The 20,959-nt window shown below is 42.4% G+C and overlaps 1 protein-coding gene across 1 annotated transcript in view; it reads left to right on the top strand.

Annotated features, from left to right (window-relative positions):
• nos1apa (nitric oxide synthase 1 (neuronal) adaptor protein a) overlaps positions 1 to 20,959 on the top strand; it is a 318,651-nt gene that overhangs the window by 229,744 nt on the left and 67,948 nt on the right. Inside the window, exon 5 of the mRNA XM_052012652.1 lies at positions 3,304 to 3,412. Within this exon, the coding sequence (XP_051868612.1) occupies positions 3,304 to 3,412 (109 nt within the window). The remainder of the gene's footprint in view (positions 1 to 3,303; positions 3,413 to 20,959) is intronic.

The following is a 20,959-nucleotide window of genomic DNA, read 5'->3' as shown; positions in this document are numbered from 1 at the left end:
AACACATGCACGCTTTGGTCAAGAGTCATTCCAAGCCCCTGTGAGCTGGGGGCCAATGAAAGACCAGTAATCATTGCATACAAGTCTCAAGTGATCTTAAAGAAAATAACTGTGATCTGTGAAGGGAATTGCCTATCATTGTGCCAGCTATAGAAAAGTAAAGGTGCAGAATACAATAAGCAGGGCATTAAAGTGTTGGTGCAGCCCCTTAGCCCCTTTAACAGGGGTGTTTTTCCCAAGCCCTGTGCCATATACTCTGGTATAAACCCTAGTTTTTTTGTGAGTTGATGACAAGGGTCATGGGTTTCCCCTACAAGTTACAGTTTTTGCCAACGGTAGAGGGAATGTACGTTGCATGACTTTATGATGTCATTGGGTGGTGTCAGAAGCTGGGCATACTGAGGGGAATCTGGGACTGCCTGGGCTAATTTTCTTATTCTTGCTAACTGGATGTGCAAACTAACCAGCATAAAACAGAATTTATTCTCAAATCACCCGCAAAAACCACAGACAAATGAGCCCAATTTCAGGGCAAGTGACCCATCAGGTCAAAGTAATTATCACTGGACTTTTGTGTTTTCTCATTGCAGTGTCATGATTGAGATTGCAGTTGGAGTTTGTCATGAGTTACTGATCCACACAGGTTCCAGCTTTGAACCCTGGCCTGTGCTAGTCCATTGGGTCCACCTGAAGGAGATGACGGCATAATTTGTATCATCGTCCACCAGTCCAGAGTGAAGGGGCAGAAATAATGAACTTAAACAGTTGTTGTGAGATAGCATGCATTTAATCTGATTTCTTTCTTGATAGCTCAATAAGTATTGCAACGCCCCTTAGCAAAGGTTGTTAATAACCTTGGGTTGAACATGGAAACCTCTGCTTTGTCTTTGTTTTCAGAGAACCTTGTTGGAGGCATGTTATCACCAGGGAAAGACAACAGATAATGAGGGGATAAGATATTCTGTTAAAAGCTTCACATGTTCCATCACCAATGGTATCCAGCAATCATGCCATCAAGTTAATCTCAACTTGTCTATTGGCATTAGTGTCAGACAAGAGGTCTACTTCAGTTACTTTTATCAACTTCGTTTCCCTCTGCCTATTATTTTTATTACATTCTTGTTTGCCGAATTCTTGAGTTTGGTCTTATAAAACATCATGCATGCTTGCAGGTGTCAAAGTAAATACTCTGGTCGGTGTGCCCTATCGCCTGATAACTGAGCAGATTATGAATTCCTCTTCTATATACATCTGCGAGGTTGCTGTTTTTTCTAAATGGAAAATTAAAATGTGTTTACAACTTGACCAGAAATTTAGAATATGTCTTCCTTTTATCCTTCCACTCTACTAATAACACTGTCTTAAATGCCTGCTGTTGTCTTCAAATTCCAACATGATCTCCACCTTCTTAGTACCCATTGTGCTTCACAAACCTCATGCTCCTCAACATTTGGATCTTTCTACATCCCCTGCTGACTTCACAGTCATTTCGCGCTTAGTTATCTCAACCACCTAAATTAAGACAGAGATGAGTTTTGCTTTCTCGGGGAGGTTCACGAGTCTTGGAGCTCCCTTTCTCAAAGAAAGTAGGGAACAGGATCTTTGAATATTTTTAAGGCAGAGGTGGATCAATTCTTGATGAGCAAAGGGGATGAAAGTGACCAGGAGCAGGGAGGAATGTGGAGGTGAGCTTACAGTTAGATCAGCCACGATCTGATTGAATGGAGGAACAAGCTTAAATGGTTGAATGGTGTACTAATGCTCTGCATTACTATGTTGGGGTGGGTGTGTGTATCTAGGCCCTGCACCTGTAGAATTCCCTCCACTGTTCTAACTCCCTCTCCTTGAAGACGCACCCTAAAACGTGCAACCGACCAAGCTTTTGGCCATCTAATGTATCTCCACTGTTCATTCAGAGTCACATTTAATCCGATTTCACACCTGTGAAGCACTGTCAGATGTTTTGCTCCATTAAAGATGCTATATAAATGCAAGTTGTTGCACATTGATGATGCTGTTGAAGTACAGGCAACGAGAAATCTAAAAGTCTAAGAAACTATCTCATTTGCTGTGTTTACAGTGTGAGTAACACATAAACAGAATATGGATTATTTAGTTATCAGTTGACAACACTATCACATAATGTGAAGGATGGTCCGTGACTCATACCCAATAATAAATATAGCAGCTTTTTGTTAATATAAACACCCCTAGAATTGACAGCAAGGGCCAAATACTTGACAGTGAATGCAAGTACATTGCTTTACCAAGTGTTCTATGGTGGATTGTTTTTCCAAAGTGCTGGTAGTGATGGAAAGGAGCCCTATCAGAATTAATCCATTGAGTATTCACTCAGAATTCAATTAGATTACTGCTCCCTGGAGTTTTATTTTTCTGCAAGATAAGTAACAGGAGATCTGTGCTCACTCTGGAAACATGGAACATAACAATTGGGAGTTTGAAGGAGTTGTGAGCCCAGGTCACAACATGGGAGACCCGGAGAGGTCAACTGCGGCTCATGCAGCCACCTGAGTCATTGTTTAAGCGCTGAAGTGTTTTGCCCCAGTACTGCTGAGCAAGCTCCTAGTAACTGCTGCTAGATCCAAGAAGCTTAAGTGGTCAGGTTTTTCTAAAACATTCATTTAATAGGATGTATATGAATATTTTATAAGGAATGCCAAATATTGAGCTACCATAAGAAATAACTTTTCAAAACGGAGTTTGGAGAACATACTATCAGTAGGTGGCACCTGGGCTTTTCTGTAGCTTTATGGTAAAAATATATTCCTTATGTGAAGTTGTATAACTTATTGAATGAATATTCATTGGATTCTGTCCATTAAATATTCATTTTAATCTATTTGCTTTGCACAATTGGAAAAATGAAGATACTACAGTGTCGGGGGCATTTAGGTTAGGGGAACAATCAAATCTTCATGATTCTGGCAGGAAAGCAAAATGCTGCAGATGCTAGAAATCTGCAGTTATTACTGATGGATACTTGCAGCAAGTCAGGCTACATTTGTGGTTAGTGCATCAGGTTGACACTCTTTAGCCAGCACTCCTGTGGCATTAGTAGCAGTATGTTTCCTGGGCACAGGGGAGGATGCTTCTGAAAGAAATGGATGGGTGCAGAAGCTGTTGTAAAGCATTCAGTGACTTGGGATTTTTATTGGCTTGTATCACTGATCTTAAGTATTTGAAGAGTTGGCCCCTGAGGATTTGGCAGTCTTGGCTATTGCACTCCACGATGTGAGACTGCAGTCATTCTAACGCGCTTTCTATTGTTCCCGTTCCTCACAGGATATTCTATGTGTCACATGACTCCCAGGACCTCAAGATCTTCAGTTACATTGCCAGAGATGGTTCCAGCAATGTTTTCAGATGCAATGTCTTCAAATCTAAGAAGAAGGTAACTGTTTATGGAATGGATGCTCATTTACTGTACAACACTGAAATAGGCCATTTTATTCAACTGATTAATGGTAGTGTTTAAGCTGCACAGAAGCTCCGCTTGTATCTTGTACCAACATATCTTTCTATTCCTTTCTCCATTAGGTATTTCCCCATCTTCCTCTTCAAAACATCTGCACTGTTTGCCTCAGTAGGTTTGGGTGGTGGTCTGCTCCTGGTTCTGATCTTTCCCCAGGTTGAAGCGATCAAATGCTTCATAATCCTAAAAAGCTCTGTCAGGTCACCTGTCCATCTTTTCTTTTTTGAAGAACCTCATCCTCTTCATGTGAACCTTTTACCTTTACTTCAGGGGTGTTTTCATTCCATAACCCAACCAGCTTTGCTCCTCATCCTGGTTCATGGGTCAATCTTTCTCTGAGATGCTGCATGTGCCTGGCTTCCAGACCTCTCTTGTTTTTTTTTCTTCATTCCACTCCTTCTCCTTCACCACCTTGGCATGATGTGGGGGCAGGGAGGGAAGTGTGGGTGGGAATCAACCCCAGCCTCTCTGCATGCACTAATAGCAAGATTGGGAACTTGCATCATAATGATACTCTATTGCCTACAGTCCTCTGTGCTGTAAATTTATAATGCGCCAATGGAGTATCATTATGGAGCCAACATTTTAATGTATCATCCAGGTGCATGGCCCTCTTCCCTTGAATATGAAAGGAGTGAATGCAAAGTGTTAGAAATACTCGGGTAAAATTCATCAGCCTGAAACTCTCTTGCCGCCTCCAGAAGATGCCTGAGCTGCTGAAGACATCTGACATTTACGTTTTTGTTTTGGATTCTTGGTGTCTGCAGTATTTTGCTCTTCCATCGCTATAAAGGTGCAGTGTCATCTTCCAATGAACAATCGTCGAAATGACGACAGCTTCATGACATCACAGCATCTACATGCTATAAGAGAGTCTACCAAACTCAGAATATTGCCCTGTGGTTTTCCTAGTGGAAAGTGGAATGTTCTTTGTATGTTGAATATCCACTAGGATGTTTCCTGGGAATACCTAACTTTTTGAAAATTATTTATTGTTAATTGTGTGGGTTTTTTTGTGGTTATGACGTTTTTGGAGTGGTCTAAAAGAAATCCAATTTCACTGCACGATTTGGAGTAATTTATCTCTTGTGCTTTGTCCCAGCACTGTTGCTGTGGCAACAGCCCATTTCAAGCCATGAACAAGGTCAGCCTCCATTTAAAGAGCCCTTCATGGTATAAAAGAGGAATGCACATTTTCTGGATTCTGAATGAAACCAGCTCCTTTAACACCTCTTCACTTGATACTCAGAAGAGAGTGGAACAATGCAAACTTAGTTTCAGTGAATTTGCAAATAGAGGATTAGATAAGTAGAATTTGTAGAGATTAAATCCAAAAGTGATGACAAGACTTGAAAAGTGGTGAGAGGAAGGTAGTAGGGTTTGTGTTGAATGTCACTGACCTGGCAGTGCAACCCTGGTCCTTTAAGGAGCTACTGCATACCTCCAGCAGTTCTTGTATTCATTTCTGATTTCCAGATGCTGCTGCATTATTTCCAGGTTTACATGTGGCATGAGGTTAATGTGCACGGGCATTATTTCCAAACAGGATGGAGGAGTCGAGGACTAGAGGTCACGGGTGTAAAGGGGAAGTGAAGAGTGACATGTGGAAAACTTTTACTAAGCAGCGTGTGGTTGGAAGTTGGATTGCACTGCCTGCAGATGTGGTGGAGGCAGGTTCCATGGTGGCCATCAAAATGGAGTTGAATAAATATATGGCGGAGAGAAATTTGCAAGGGTCATTAGGTGGAACTAATAAGTTGTTCTGGTATGGAGCTGGTACGGACACAGTGGGCTGAATGGCCTCCCCCTCTGCTGTAACCATTCTATGATTCTAAGGTGTACCAGGCAAAACCCAGTTCAACAACTAGATGGTTAAAACAAATACAAGAGAGAATGGGGAGAAAGAAGAAATGCTTTCTGAAAATGACTGAATAGTCTCATTTTAGTTGCAGGAGGTATTTAGATTGAAGCCTTAATTCTATCAGGTCCAACCTTATTCTTACTTAGGGAGATGGGAGAGCATGAGATGGAAACCAGTTCCTGAATATCATTGCTAATTTGATATCAAATGTAATAACTCTGCAGATTTTGTTTGATATTGACTGTGTTTCTCTTTGTATAAGATGACGGTTGCTTTACTGCTTGATTGATCTGTGGTGGATAGCCCTGTCCCTTTCTGGTTACTAGTTGCTCACCATCTTAGAGCAAGTGTTTTGTTATCGAGCTTCATTATCGCGATTAGTAGTGTTTTGTGTAAACTGCAGTCTGAAGCACCTCTCATGGCTTGCTCTTCTCCCCTAGGGTAGGTAGCACTGGCGGTGGGGCAGGGGAAGCAAAAACAATGAGCAAAGGCTCACAACTGCATTTTGGGGAGAAATAGAACATTGGGTGACCTCATTCATTCCCCCTTCCTTTGCTTTTATCACAAGCTTCATCTTATTAACTGGCTGACCCCTGTATCCCTCCCGTCCCCCTCCAATCTGCTTACCTTTCACCTTATCTATCACATTCCTAGCTGATGGAGAAAAAGCCCATGCAGAGGAGTAAAATAGATGTCCGCCGACAGAGCTGTGTCTCGTTGGGGCCTGAGTAACAGTTGGAGCCTTGACACTGAAGACTCAGAGCCAGTTCTGATATTGAAAGCACCTTCTCCTATTCCGGGTGATTACACTGGATGCCTCCAGAGCAGTGTGGAGCAGAAGCCCTCTTCCCATCCCCTTTAATGACTCCACATGCCTGCTCATATGCAGTAGGGGATCCCTCTCTTTCCATTCAGTGTCCCTATTTGACCCACCCAATATAACTCAGCTGCTGTGACTGCCCTAACTTTAATTAACAGAATGGGCATAAGTTACAGATGGCTACTCGTGTGCTCACTATGGAAGGTAAGTTGTCATAATGAGATAAGAACTATCTGTTTGATGTTAATTAAAGGATCAGCATTGGCAGGGCTCTGGGGAACACTGCAGCGCCTTACTTTAAAAAAGCGCCAAGGCATCCCTTGCATTTACCTGAGAGGGGCAGATGGAGGTGTCATTTCAAGACTTGTGCATTCGTCAGCTTTGCGCCACATCACGAATCTGCTCGTTAATTGATAGGTGGCAGAAAAACTTTGAACATAGAACACAGTACAGGCCCTTCAGCTCACAATGTTGTGCTGACATTTTATCCTGCTCTAAGATCTATCTAACTCTTCCCTCCCACACAGACCTCCATTTCTCTATCATTCATATGGCTATCTGTGAGTCTCTTAAATGTCCCTAATGTATCTGACCCCACAACCTCTGCCGGCAGTGCGTTCCATGCATCCACCACTCTCTGTGTTAAAAAAACATACCCCTGACATCCCCCTTGTATCTTCTTCCAATCACCTTAAAATTATGCCCCCTCATGTTAGCCATTGTCGCCCTGGGAAAAAGTCTCTGACTGTCTACCCGATCTATGCCTCTTATCATCTTGTACACCTCTATCAGGTCACCTCTCATCCTCCTCTCCAAAGAGAAAAGCCCTAGCTCACTCAACCTATCCTCATAAGACATGCTCTCCAATCCAGGCAGCATCCTGGTAAATCTCCTCTGCACCCTCTCTAAATCTTCCACATCCTTCCTTTAATGAGGCAACCAGGACTGAACACAATACTTCAAGTGTGGTCTGACCAGAGTTTTATAGAGCTGCAGCATTACCTCACAGCTCTTGAACTCAATACCCCGACTAATGAAGGCCAACACACCATACGCCTTCTTAACAACCCTATCGACCTGCATGGCAATCTCAAGAGATCTATGGATGTGGACCTTAAGATCCCTCTGTTCCTTCACACTGCTTAGAGTCCTGCCGTTAACCTTGCATTCTGCCTTCAAATTCGATCTCCCAAAGTCACACACCATACGCCTTCTTAACAACCCTATCGACCTGCATGGCAATCTCAAGAGATCTATGGATGTGGACCTTAAGATCCCTCTGTTCCTTCACACTGCTTAGAGTCCTGCCGTTAACCTTGCATTCTGCCTTCAAATTTGATCTCCCAAAGTGTATCACTTTTCCGGGTTGAATTCCATCTGCCACTTCTCAGCCCAGGTCTGCATTCTATCAATATCCTTTTGTAATCTACAGCAAATTTATACACTCTCCACAACACCACCAACCTTTGTATCATCAGCAAACTTACTAACCCACCCTTCCACATCCTCATCCAAGTCATTTATAAAAATCACAGAGAGCAGGGGTCCCAGAACAGATCCCTGTGGAACACCACTAGTCACCAACCTCCAGGCAGAATACGGTCCATCTACCACCACCCTCTGTCTTCTATGAGCAAGCCAATTCTGAATCCACACAGCCAAGTTTCCCTGGATCCCATGATTCCTGACTTTCTGAATTTATTCGGCGTCTTTCACAATCCCAATGTGTCACAAAGGGTTTTAAAGTGAGTGACGTCCTCTTGAAATGTTACCACTATTGGCTGGTGGATGATAAGGCAGCCAAATGATGTACAGCAGAATCCCACAGATGTCGGTGAGATTGGGTGGCACAGTGGCACAGGTAGTCAAGCGGCTGCCTCACAGCTCCGGTGACCAGGGCTCAATCCTGACCTCCAGTGCTGTCCGCGTGGAGTTTGCTTGTTCTCTCTGTGAGCGCGTGGGTTTCCTCGGGGTGCTTGGCTTCGGAATCAGAATCAGGTTTATTATCACTGACATATGCCGTGAAATTTGTTGTCCTAGATCATATGGACTGGAAAGTTAATAGGCCTCTGTATGTTGCCCCTGTTGTGTCGGTGGGTGGTAGAATCTGGGGGGAATTGATGGGAACGTGAAAAAGAATAGATTACAAGGAAAATTAGTGGGGAAATGGGATTGCTCTTTGAGCTGGTTGAAATGGTCTCTATTGCCAAGAAGAAATGTGAAGTATAATCTGTCTTAGGTTTATTGAGGTCAGCACTCTATGGTGCTGGGGGAAAACTACACTGCTTTACTTCAACATATACCATGGCAACCCTTGCAACCACCTCGAGAGGAGCTGATGGAGTGTCATTTCAGATCATCCAAAGGACATCATCCCTGAAGTGATACTTCGTTTTTGCCCTGTGCTGGAGTGTCAGGCTAGATTATTTACTCGAACCTTTGCTCTCAGAAAGCTATTGGACTTAGAGGTTAGAGTTGACAGGGTCACAATCAAAACATTCAGATAACAGTGTAACACCTCCCTGTTTTTGTAATACGTTCTGTCAGATGAGGAGAGGTTGAGAAGGGTTATGTCTCTGTACTCTAGGCAACCTCACTGAAACATAAACATTTTGTAGAGGACTCAGCAGGGTAGACAGGGGCAGAATGTTTCCCCTGACTGAGGAGTCTAGAACTACGGGATGGAGTCTTAAAATAAAATGTAACCCACTTAGGATTGATGTGAGGAGGAATTTCTTATCTCAATGGGTGGCAAATCTTTGGAATTTTCCACCTCAAAGAGCTATGGAGACTTGGTCTTTGCGTGCTTTCAAAACAGAAATAGATAAATTTCTGAATATTGAAAGAATCAAGGGATAGGGGAATTGGTGTAGAAGGTCAGCCATGATCTTGTTGAATGGCAAAACAAGCTCGAAGAGCCAAATGGCCTACTCCTATTTCAGTTTCTTCTGTTCTTAAATAATGTGGATGGTTGTCAAGGGGACAGTGTGGATTGAAACGAGTACAAACTCATTAAAAACTAGTTGCTCTTGTGTAAATGCAGATATCACTGTTCTTTGAAGTTATTACATGCTCTGACAAATAACATGAGAGGCTGTGTCACAAAACAGTTACACTATTCTATAACAGCATGCAAACTTACTGGGAAAGTAACAGAGCATTAAAGCTTTTGCTCATGTGAAAACTAAATATATTATCAATTTAGTCAGTTAAGATTGATGGTAAAAGTAGTAACCTGCTTATAAATAATCTATTTCACATAAAGGTTCGCCCCACAAAGGGAATGTTCCATCTTTGATGTCCTTTTAATAATTTAAAAGACAATTTCAGGAAAAGTTTCCTCCGTCCTTTAAGCGTCGGTGGAATAATGGGTTAGCCAGCTTGTAGCGAAAATTAACAGCATTGCACACAGGACAAATTCAGCATGCCTTAAAAAAAACTGGAAAGATAAAGCAAGAACAAGGAGCTGTCAAAGAAGCTGAATTAATTCATCTGAGAAACGTGCAAAGGTGGTTTACCTTGAACTCTCTGCAGCAGTCGTCGCACATGATTGAATAGGACCTACCCTGCAGTACAAGGCACATAAGCTGATTGAAGAATTCCACAGTGTCTGTACTGATCCCTCTGTCCTCTGCAGCAGTAGAGATCCTATCCATTCATAACCAGCTTTCTTCTCCTTCCAGAGACAGACATTGAGAGATCTCTGGTTTACTGTGTACTTGCAGTGGTTAAATGTTGAAGCTGTTCCTTTCTTTGTGTTGAAGCAGCCCAAATGGATTAGTGTTAAGACTAACATTCCCTCTCCCTCTTATTAAGTAGTCCTTCCACTCCCTTTAAATTTGATTGTCTTACCTATCTCTCCTTCATAGTTTTTTCCATTCACTTGAATTAGAATGCACTGGGATATCAAAGCTCAGGACAGATAAGGGGCTAACTAAAACAAAATCAGTGAAGTATTTCCAGTCTATAAGATTTCTATGTTAGTCACATGTACATCGAAACACACAGTGAAATGCATCTTTTGCATCGAATGTTCTGGGGGGCAGCCCGCAAGTGTCGCCACACTTCCACTGCCGACTTAGCATGCCCACAACTTCCTAACCTGAACGTCTTTGGAATGTGGGAGGAAACCAGAGCACCCGGTGGAAAGCCACGCAGTCACGAGGAGAACGTACAAACTCCTTACAAATGATGAGAATGTTACAAAATCTAACACGGAATGTATCTTCTAAATCCAGAGAGTTGATGCTAAAATGTGTTTGAACCTGGGATGAGGTCACAGTTTTATAAATTCATTCTTTGAATGTATGGATTGTTGACCAGGCTGATGTGCATTGCCCCTTCTTTCAATACCCAAGATAAGGTGATGCTGGGCATTCTCCTTAAACTGCTGCAATTGACTTAGAGAAGGAATTGCCACGGTGCTGTATGTAAATAGCGTCAGAATTGTTGACCCAATGATTATAAAGGAACGGTGACATACTTCTAGGTGTCCATCTTGGAGGAGATGTTGGAGGCATTCCCATCTGAACTATTACTTTCTGATTTTGGAGCAATACATGATGATCCCAGAAAGTGAGGAAAAATTGACCACTGAGCTTCTTGTATCTGGAAGGGGACGTTTGATTGGGAAATGGGCCGTGCTTTACCATGATTTAAGGTTGGACAAATTGGATCCATTATCTTTTTTGTCATTGAAAGAAATTGCAAGTTAAAGGCAAGAAAATAAAATCAAAAATGAAGAGAAAATTCCTTACTAAAAGGCTGGTAGGTTGTGCAGAACAGAATCCTGGCATGGAAAGTAGAACATAAAACCTGAGTGAGTTTCAAAAATAAAATACAGAGGTTCTTGGCAACAAATGGAATTCAGACTTGTTAGTAATATAACAAGGAATACTGCAGCTAGGTCTAGTCGAGGGGCCAAAGGTCTCCTCCTGCCTGTAACTATTATTACATTGTGCGTATCCAGTACAATTACAATTGAAGTGCTGTCTGATCTTATATATATTACCCTTTAACAAACAGTTCCCTTTGAGAAGATTCTATTTGCTTTGAGGAGGTAGGCTGTCTTCAATGCCAGTTTGATCAGATGTGTCAGACAACTACAAAAAGAATAAGTAAAACACTCTCTGCCCTCGTCTTTGAAGAGCCTTCAAGCATTGGAGGTGAAGGGGCCAATAAAGAGAACACTGATCTAAGAACATTATTTTTTCTTTCTTTACAATCTGTCTGCTCCCTCTACTGCACTATATTACAGTGATCATTGGATAACTTGTTCCACTTGGGCTACAATTGACTTGCTTTTGTGTCAACGTGAGAGAGTTTTACAGGACCCTTGGTGTCACAGTTGCAGTATATTTTGCATTAATGAAATTACTCAACGAGTTAACTGAAGCAAAATGCTTCAGCCCGCCTCCTCGAGGCAGTTTTTAACTCCAGCTGACAAAAGTGGATCGTGCTGTCTGAAAGGACAGTGAAAGCATATTCAACAATTACTTTCAGAAAGGAATTGGAGAGATAACTATGCTGAGATATAGAAAGCATCCTATCCGAATGCATCACAGCTTGGTGTGGCAACTGCTCTGCCTGAGACCACAAGAAACTGCAGAGAGTTGTGAACGCAGCCCTGTCCGTCACACAAACCAGCCTCCCCTCCATTGACTCAGTCTACGCTTCCCACTGCCTCAGGAAAGCAGCTAACGTAATCAAGGACCCCTCCCACCCTGGTCATTCTCTCTTCTTCCCCCTCCCATCAAGCAGAAGAGACAAAAGTTGGAGAACAAGGACAGCTTCCACTCCGCTGTTATAAGACTCTCGAACAGAGCTCTTATACGATAAAGATGAACTCTTGATCTCTCAATCTGCCTTGTCATGGCTCTCGCACTTTATTTATCCACCTGCAGTGCATTTTCACTGCAACTGTAACACTATATTCTGCATTCTTTTTTTTCCTTTTGCATTACCTCGACGTACTTGTGAATGGAATGATCTGTCAGGATGGCATGCATACAAATGCTTTTCACTGTATCTTGATACATATGGCAATAATAAAACCAACCAACCTGCAGATGCAGCAAAAGGACACAGGAATGGGACTAATTAGAGAGCTCTACAGAAGTACTGACAAAGGCGTAATGGGCTGAATGTCATTCTTGTTTATCATATGACACAATTTGTAAAACTACACAGATGCTACACCTTTTGGGAATTTTATAACTACAGTTTTGAATAGTTCTAATTGTAATAACTTCAGGAGAAAATGGCAGCTGTTGTAAAGTTTCCACAGGAGGAAATTTAATCCTGCTTTGAAAAATTCTGAGACATTTTGTGTGGTGCTCCTGTGTGGTCGAACACCATTGCAAATTGCTATGAAGTTTTGCAATGTAACTTAGATCCGCCTCTTAAAGATTGCCACATTGCAGACACCAGTTTATGACCCCGACCCATAGGAAAGAGATTGAAACCTTCATGTTCCCATTCTAAGGTTTTGTTTTAAAAAATCAAATCTGACATTAATTGTGTTTTTCTCTAAAAAAAAATCACCTCAAGGATGCAGCACATTCCTGAAGGGACTGTCATATGCCTTGTCAGTGATATGAATCCTTGGCACTCAGTGCTAGTCACCCCATTATAGGAAGGATGTGGAGGTTATGGAGAGGGTGCAGAAGAGGTTTACCAGGATGCTGCCCGGATTAGAGGGCATGAGCTATAAAGAGAGATTGGACATCAACTGCTGCTGGAAGGTCATCAACTCGGTGAAAGACGCTCTTTGGTCTGCCCGAAACTTGTTGGTCTTCCAGCACTGTGAGATGTCCGTAGGGGAATGCTGCCGGCTGGCACATTCCAGGCTGCAGGAGTACGTGCTGAGGGACGCACTGAAGCTGGGTGCAGCCAGCGCAAAGGCTCAGCGGGGAAGGACGACAGTTTAGGGTTCTTCTGCCACTGGAGAGGGAGGGGCAGAGTCAGGCGAGAAAGCCCCTAAATATTGTAAATACGGGACCGGGTAGTTTCCAGGGAGCCACACGTGTGGCATCGGTGCTGTTTTCTATATAAAAAGGTAATACTAATGAATGATCTGTACAAGAATGTAAGGGCTTGCACTGTTTTGTAATTGTATATAGTTTGTCTTTTATTATGAATAAAGTTTATTTTGTAAAAAAAAATTTAAAAAAAGATTGGACAAACTAGGGTTGTTTTCTTTGGAACAGCGGAGGCTAAGGGGAGACCTGATAGAACCTTATAAAATTATGAGAGATATGGATAGAGTATATCAGATTCAGAATCAGATTTATTATCACTGACTTATATGATGTGAAATTTGTTGTTTTGCAGCAGCAGCACAGTGCAAAGACATAAAATTACTATAAGTTGCAAAAGATAGTGCAAAATAAAAAAGGAATAACGAGGCAGTGTTCATGGATTTATGTGGAAGAAGCTGTTTCTGAATCATTGAGTGTAGGTCCTTAGGCTCCTGTACCTCTTCCCCGATGGTAGTAATGAGAAGAGAAAGCTGGTATCTTTTTCCCAGATTTGAAGTGTCTAATACTAGAGGGCACGCATTTAAGGTGGGAGGGGGAAAGTTCAAAGGAGATGCGCAGGACAAGTTTTTTTTTACACAGAGTGTTGGGTGCCTGGAGCGGGCTGCCAGGGGTGATGGTGGAGGCAGATACGATAGAGGCATTTAGGAGGCTCTTAGGCACATGAATATGCAGGGAATGGAGGGATATGACCCTGTGTAGACAGAACGGATTAGGTGTCATTAGCTTAATTAGTTTGGCACAACATCGTGGACCAAAGGGCTTGTTCCTGTGCTGGACTGTTCTATGAATTGCAAACTGTGGTTGAATGTAGTTCCAGAGGTTTTATGACATGACCTTGCTGGTGCACTCCAACCATTAGTTCCCCATGCAACTACCCTCAAGGTGCATGGGTCTTCCACAGCCATTTGGAAAGCAGAAAACACCTTCATTATTCAATAGAATGGTGTGTGCCCATCATTCAGACTCCTTCCTGCCAGCCTCTTTTTTTTATAACCAGAAATCAGCAGTTTTCAAAGAAAATAGGGGAAGCATTTTATTTTGGTGCACCTGTGATTTTCTCCAATATTGCTCATGCTTGCATTCAATAATCTATGGCTGCTGGGCAACCCTAGGAATGTGGCTCAGTGTACGATGGTCTGCATCTCAAGCCTTCTACACGGATTCCCTTTGAGGGTGCCGTGGCAGAATGTAGAGGGATGGCATGGCGTAAATCCAAGCCTGAAGTTGAACTTAATCCACTTGTGAGCATTATGGTACGACTGAGGTGAGTGTGATCTACTCCAGGGATCAGGCTCACACGAGGAGTCTCATTTTCCACAAGGCAATTGAAATATGTAGCTCACTGCATTTGTCAACATGCTGATGAGTTCAAGAGGAAGTGATAGACTGAAAGGGTTTGGAATTGGCTGAAATTCAACAGAATGCCATTTTCTTACCCATAAAATATGTGCAATGGCTTTTAGAGCGAGGCACTTTTATATAAGCAATTAGGTTTCAATCATTTTTTAAAAATGCAACAGCTTTTCCCTTTTTGAGTTTAGTATCTTATACCACCTGGGCTAGTATTTAAGCCATTTGTTATGATAATTATTGGATCCCATCTTACCCACTGGGATCCTTTTCAATCTATGTATAACATGAATAAATTGTATTTATTTGCTGTTATTAATTTGAACAGCCGTGTTAAAAGACAAGTAAATCATGGAGAGAGGTTTCTGTGGCATTCATTAAAAAGAAATGGATTGATGCAATAGCCAGCTAAGGCAATTCACTTATCAGCTTTAACCTTAATGATCCCAGAGCCAATTCAGTCAGTCAGTGGGAGACAAAATTCCTTTCTATGTTGAAGGCCATTCCTATTCCATATTGGATATCAGGACATAACACAGGGCTACCTGCAGGTATGGTATAATATATGATTCTGAAATGGTTGCGAGCGGGCTGAAAAATACCAAGATGGATGATCTTAGGCTTGTCTGGCTGAAACAAAACCGGGTCAGGATCCAACCTAGTATATCCTAGGATTGACAGTGACACCAGAGGGGATATCACTCCTGGAAATTATGCCTGGGAATTCCCCTTGAGCTGATTCTACTCATGCAGCATGACCACACGTGATAGAATCCTGCTTGCACTTCACTTCTGGCGGAGGAACACAGGCACCTCCAAGGAAGTGGCCAGCCTTCGAAGAATATAAAAGCCCAAAGCATTCAAAACCCTTGGCCGCACTGGGATCAGATGACAGATCCTGAATATTGATGTTGATATGAGGATGCAAGGTTTTCTAGCGTACTGTTGGAGGGACAATACTGAGGGAGTGCTGCAGTGTTGATTGTGAGGATGGAATGCAGTGTCAGAAGGAACAAGAAAGAGTGTGTGTGGTACCTTTAGAGGGTTAAAAATGAGGTAGTAGTGCACTGTCGGGGGAGAGTCCAGTGGGAGTGCTGCATTGAAGGAAGAATGAGTGAGCACTTTACTTAATTATATGTGAATATCACTGAAAAGAGCATATTTATTACCTTCTATAATTGCCCTGAGCATGTGGTGAATGGTCTCCTGGACTTCTGCACTCCAAGGTCCAGGATTTTTAACTCTGTGAATAATGGAGGAACAGCAGCAAATGTCCAATTCAGAAGTGTGATTTGAAGGCAGAAATGCAGCAGGTGACGTTGCCATGTATTTGCGACCCTTGTCCTTCTCAGCAACAGAGTTGCAAGTTTGTGTGATATCGTTGAAGAAGTTTTGGCAAGCTGCAGCAGTACAACTGCAAATGGTGCCTTAGTAATGGAGGGAGTGGATGTTTAAGGTCACTGATGGGTGCTTTATTGTAGATGGTATCAAGCTTGGAGCTGTGCTTCTGACGTGTCACATATAGATGGTAGGAGGGGTCTTTAAAATGGGGACGTGAGGCATTCGGCACAGGGGCCAGTCTTTGACCTTATGTAACTGGCCCACTTGAGCTTTTTGTGAATGATGAGCCCAAGATAGGAATGGCGAATGATTCAGTAATGATACAATAATGAAAGGTCGATGGTAAATGCTGATACATGTCTGGTATGAATATAACATACCGCATCCTAGCCCATGCCTGAATGTTACTGTATTTGGACAGGGAGTATTTCATTATCTGAGAAGATGCACTTCCCTCCATTACTACAATAATTGCACTTCATAATTTATTGGCTATGAAGTACTTTGGAACATTCTGAGATTGTGAAAGGAAACTTATTATAAATGCAAGATCCTTTTTTCTATCAGCATGAAACATGCCTGAGGAAATCTGCAGCAGTTAAGGAATTGAAAAACTGAAAGGCTTGATGGCAGAATTCATCCACATTGTGCAGTGTGAAACTTATGAACCCAAGAGTCTGGCGAGTAAATTACTTCCTTATTTCTCGCTCTCTTGCTTCAACCTATGTACATCATATCCTTGTGTACCATTGGCATGGTCAGCAAATCATACAAACGTATGAATCGGGAGCAGGGGTGGGCCATTCCATGCCTTAAACCCACTTTGCTGATCTAATTTTAATCTCAACTCTGCATTCCCATCTATCCCCGATAACCTTACACCCAGATCAAGAAGCTACCTACCTCCACCTTAAAAATATTCAAAGACTCTGCTTCCGCCGTCCTTTGAGGAAGAGAGTTCCAAAACCACATGGTAATCTGGGAGAGGATTCATCCCTGTCTTAAACGGGTGACTCCTTGTCTTTAAACAGTGAGCCCTAGTTCTAGATTCTCCCACAAGAGGAAATGTCCTATCCACATGCACCCTGTCAAAATTCCTCATAGTCTTGTATGTTTTAAACAAGTCACTTAACACTCTTCTAAATGCCAGTAGAAGCAAGCCTATCCTGTCCAACCTGTCTTCATAAGACACCCACCTGTTCCAGTAATAGTCTAGTAAACCTTCAGTGAACTACTTCCAATCCATTTATATCCTTACTTAAATAAGGAGACTGATACAGTACACAATACTCTAGATGTCCTTCATAAATGAAAAATAACCTTCCTACATTTGTGTTCCATTCCCTTAACAATAAAACAATACCATTTTGTTTGCTCTCCTAATTACTTATACTTGAAAACTTGCCTTTTATGGCCCATGCACTAGGACACCCAGAACCCTTTTCACCACGGAGCTCTGCAGTGTCTCACCAACTAGATAATGGTTTTTATTTAACACTTCTGGCCAAAATGGACAATTTTCCTCGCATTACTCTCCATTTGCCAGACCTTTGCCCACTCACTCCCCTATATATCCCTTTGCACTCATATGTCCTCCTCACAATTAATTTATACCTGTCATGGTGTCATCAGCAACTTTACCAACCAACCATACCTTTAGTGCCTTCATCCAAGTCATTTATATATGTAAAAGGTTGAACACCAATCCCAGTGGCACACCACTCGTTCTATCTTACCAACTGTGCTGTAGTGTTCTATGTTCTAACCAGAGAAAAACCCTTTAATGCCATGCAATAAATCGGTCAACCTTGATTTCCCTTTCAAAAGACAATGTTGACTTTGGCCAATTACCCTTGTGTGTCCTGCTATAACATCACTAACAATAGGTTCTAAGATTTTCCCTATGATATATCGCCTTTCCTTCACGGTCCCTGGGTCAAAATCCTGGAACTCTCTCCCTAACAACGTTGTGGGTTTTCCCACACCTCAAGGACTGCAGCGGTTCAAGAAGGCAGTTCACCACCACCTTCTCAAGGGCAACTTGGGATGGGCAATTAAGTGCTGGCTCAGCCTGTGAAGCCAACTACTCTGTATCTTCCTGTCTCCACACCTATTTGGAAAATAGAAAATGAAACTTCTTAATTCAATCGTATGCACCCTTCCCCAAATCCAGGGAATTTTAGAATTTTTTTTGAACTTCTTAAATAATTGTTAAAATTGGCCAGAAAGGTGCTTTAATTATGCCCTTCTGAAAGAAAGAAAAGGCCCATATCTGTTCACACAGCTTGTCTCCAAATATCCTTTTATCCAAATTCCAGCTGAGGTCTGCAGTCCATGGAAGTCACAGCAAAACTTTATCTATTTGTCTATTTGTGTCTTTTGTCCACCTCTTCTACACTCACACTTCAACTTACCATTAGCCTTTGTGTCTTAGTGCTTACAATCACTGACCTTGCACAAGCCATCCTCTGTACTCCCAGCTTTACTGCAGTCCCTTTGCTATGAAATGGACACAGATACGGCATTTGATACAGCTTCAGCTCCTCTGGGCCAATGTGCAAATGGCTGTAGATTTGCCAGATTGTATGGACCAAAGCCCAGCCAACAATAAACCATGCCCAATGCTGAAATGTCACTTGTGTCACTGAACAGACAGTAAGCAGGGGACAGAGGATTGTCCAAAGACTTAAAAGGAACAAAAAAAGACAAAATGGAACAGACAGGGAACTGAGGGATACAGACTGCATGCAGGCAGATATGCTGTTTAAATTAGCATCATGGGCAGCACAGACATCATGGGCTGAAGGCCCTATTCCTGTGTTGTATCATCCTATGTTCTAGTCTCTGCCAAATTTCACAGTCTGATGCTCACTGCTGCATCAGAACCCCTTACTCCATAGCTTTCATGCAGACCTCAGGAACAGGCAGCATAGGCAAAGGGAATTACCTGCATTGTAGGTTTTCCCAGACTGTAGGCATTCATAGGCTGCATTCATACCCTCATTAAAATCTCCCTGGCAACCTCCTGGAAAGTCTCCATGGTCCCCTTGCTCAAAGAGGATGCTTGCTGATGACACTATTCTTTACCACTCTCCTCGTCCCCTCCCATTACTGCAGCATCCATTCATTCAGTAGCAACACACACCTTTTGCTGGAAGCGTTTTGCTTGTCATGTGGTATGTTCCTTTGAGAACTGGCTGCAAAGAGTGCATCTGCTGGGCTACAGGCTGACAACTGTGAGAACTTGCAATGGGTTAATAGGGAAAGCTATGCTGCTAATATAAGCGTCAGTGCAACGGTACACAGGGAAACCCGACAATGATGTTCTGCGAACCTCACATTGCAGTTCCCCTTCTAAGTGATTTTATCTAAGAGCATTAACGCAAGTCGTAACGCTGTTTTATTCCTGATAAGAAACAGAACACAAAAAAATAATGGGCGACTCAAGCCTGCCCCACCATTCAGTATGATTGTGGCTGATCTCTGATGGCCTCATCTCTTCTGTGCCAGTTCCTATAACCTTCAGTTCAATCTTTCAAGTATTTATCTCTTTCCACCCCAAATACATCCATTGACTGAGCCTCTACCATCCTCGGGGAAGAGAATTTCATAGATTCACTACCCTCCAAGAGTAGAAATTTCTGCACACCTCAGTTTTAAATGACTGGCCCTTTATTTTGTAGCTATGTCTCCTTGTTCGTGGCTCCCGCTAGTGAAGCATCTCAACATCTACACCACCAAGCTCCTTAGGATCTCATATGTTTGTATAAGGTCACCCTGCAATTTTCTAAACTTCAAGGAATATAGACCCAACTGTCTAGCTTCTCTTGCTAGGACAACCCTCTCATCCCAGGGATTAGCCTGTTGACTCTTCTTTGGACTGCTTCCAATGCTACTATGCCTTTTTGTAGGTAAAGGGGCCAAAACTCTACACAGTATTCCAGATGAATCCTCACCAAAGCCCTGTACAACTGTAATAAAGCCTCCCTATTCTTAGCAGGGATTAGCCTGTTGACTCTTCTTTGGACTGCTTTCAATGCTACTATGCCTTTTTGTAGGTAAAGGGGCCAAAACTCTACACAGTATTCCGGATGAATCCTCACTAAAGCCCTGTACAACTGTAATAAAACCTCCCTATTCTTAAACTGCAATCCCTTCACAATAAAGGCCAAAGTGCCATTTGCTGCCTTAACTACGTGTTGGACCTGCCTGCTAACTTTTTGTAATTCATGCACTCGGACACCTCGATTCCTCTGAACTTCATTCACTTTCTGTCTCTCCCCATTTTGGTAATAATCCACCCTTTGATTCCTCTTAAGGAAGTGCATGACCTCACTTTCCCCATACAAAACTCCATTTGCCTGGTTTGTGCACAGTCCCTCAATCAATCTATATCCCACTGCAGAATCACAATGTCCTCATCACAACTTGCCCTTCCATTTATTTTGGTATCATCAGTGTAGAGTAACTCCCAGGCCAGAATATCAAATGACTAGTGAAACACAAAAAATAACTGCAGACACCAGAAATCTGAAAAAAAACAGACAATACTGGAGAAACAGATCATGCACATCTGTGGTAAGAAAAATAATTAATGTTTCTGTTCTGAGACCCTTTGTCAGATGACCAAGTGTGTTAGTGCTATTAAAGGTAGAAGCATTGGCCATAAAATCAATTGATCTTCAGTCTATGGTCAGTTGGAGGTGTTGGAATTGGCTTGGTAACTCGTAGGCCAAGGGAGGCAAAAGATCAGTTGTTTTGAGGAGGGGTTAGTTTTGTTGCTTTGTCAGCAACCATTGATCAGTAACTCTGCTAGAAAGTGCTGTGTGGACATTGAGAGAGGCATGATTAGGCTTGGTTATGACACCTGCCAGAAACCGGTTGTCTGCTGATTGGTGTCCATGCGTGGATAATAGGCATTTGTGTGTGGAGAGCTCCACACAAACCAAGGCCCATGAGGTGTATGTCAACAAGTCAGCCTTCAGAAGGGAAGAAGAAGGGAAAAATAATGGTGTTACATGTTCAGGAGCTCAGCAATCATTTAAATGGCAAGA

Source organism: Pristis pectinata, chromosome 3, assembly GCF_009764475.1.
Source record: "Pristis pectinata isolate sPriPec2 chromosome 3, sPriPec2.1.pri, whole genome shotgun sequence".
NCBI classification, from domain to species: domain Eukaryota; kingdom Metazoa; phylum Chordata; class Chondrichthyes; order Rhinopristiformes; family Pristidae; genus Pristis; species Pristis pectinata.
The sequence above is the reverse complement of the archived record's forward strand: the minus strand, read 5'-3'. Positions and strand labels throughout refer to the sequence as shown.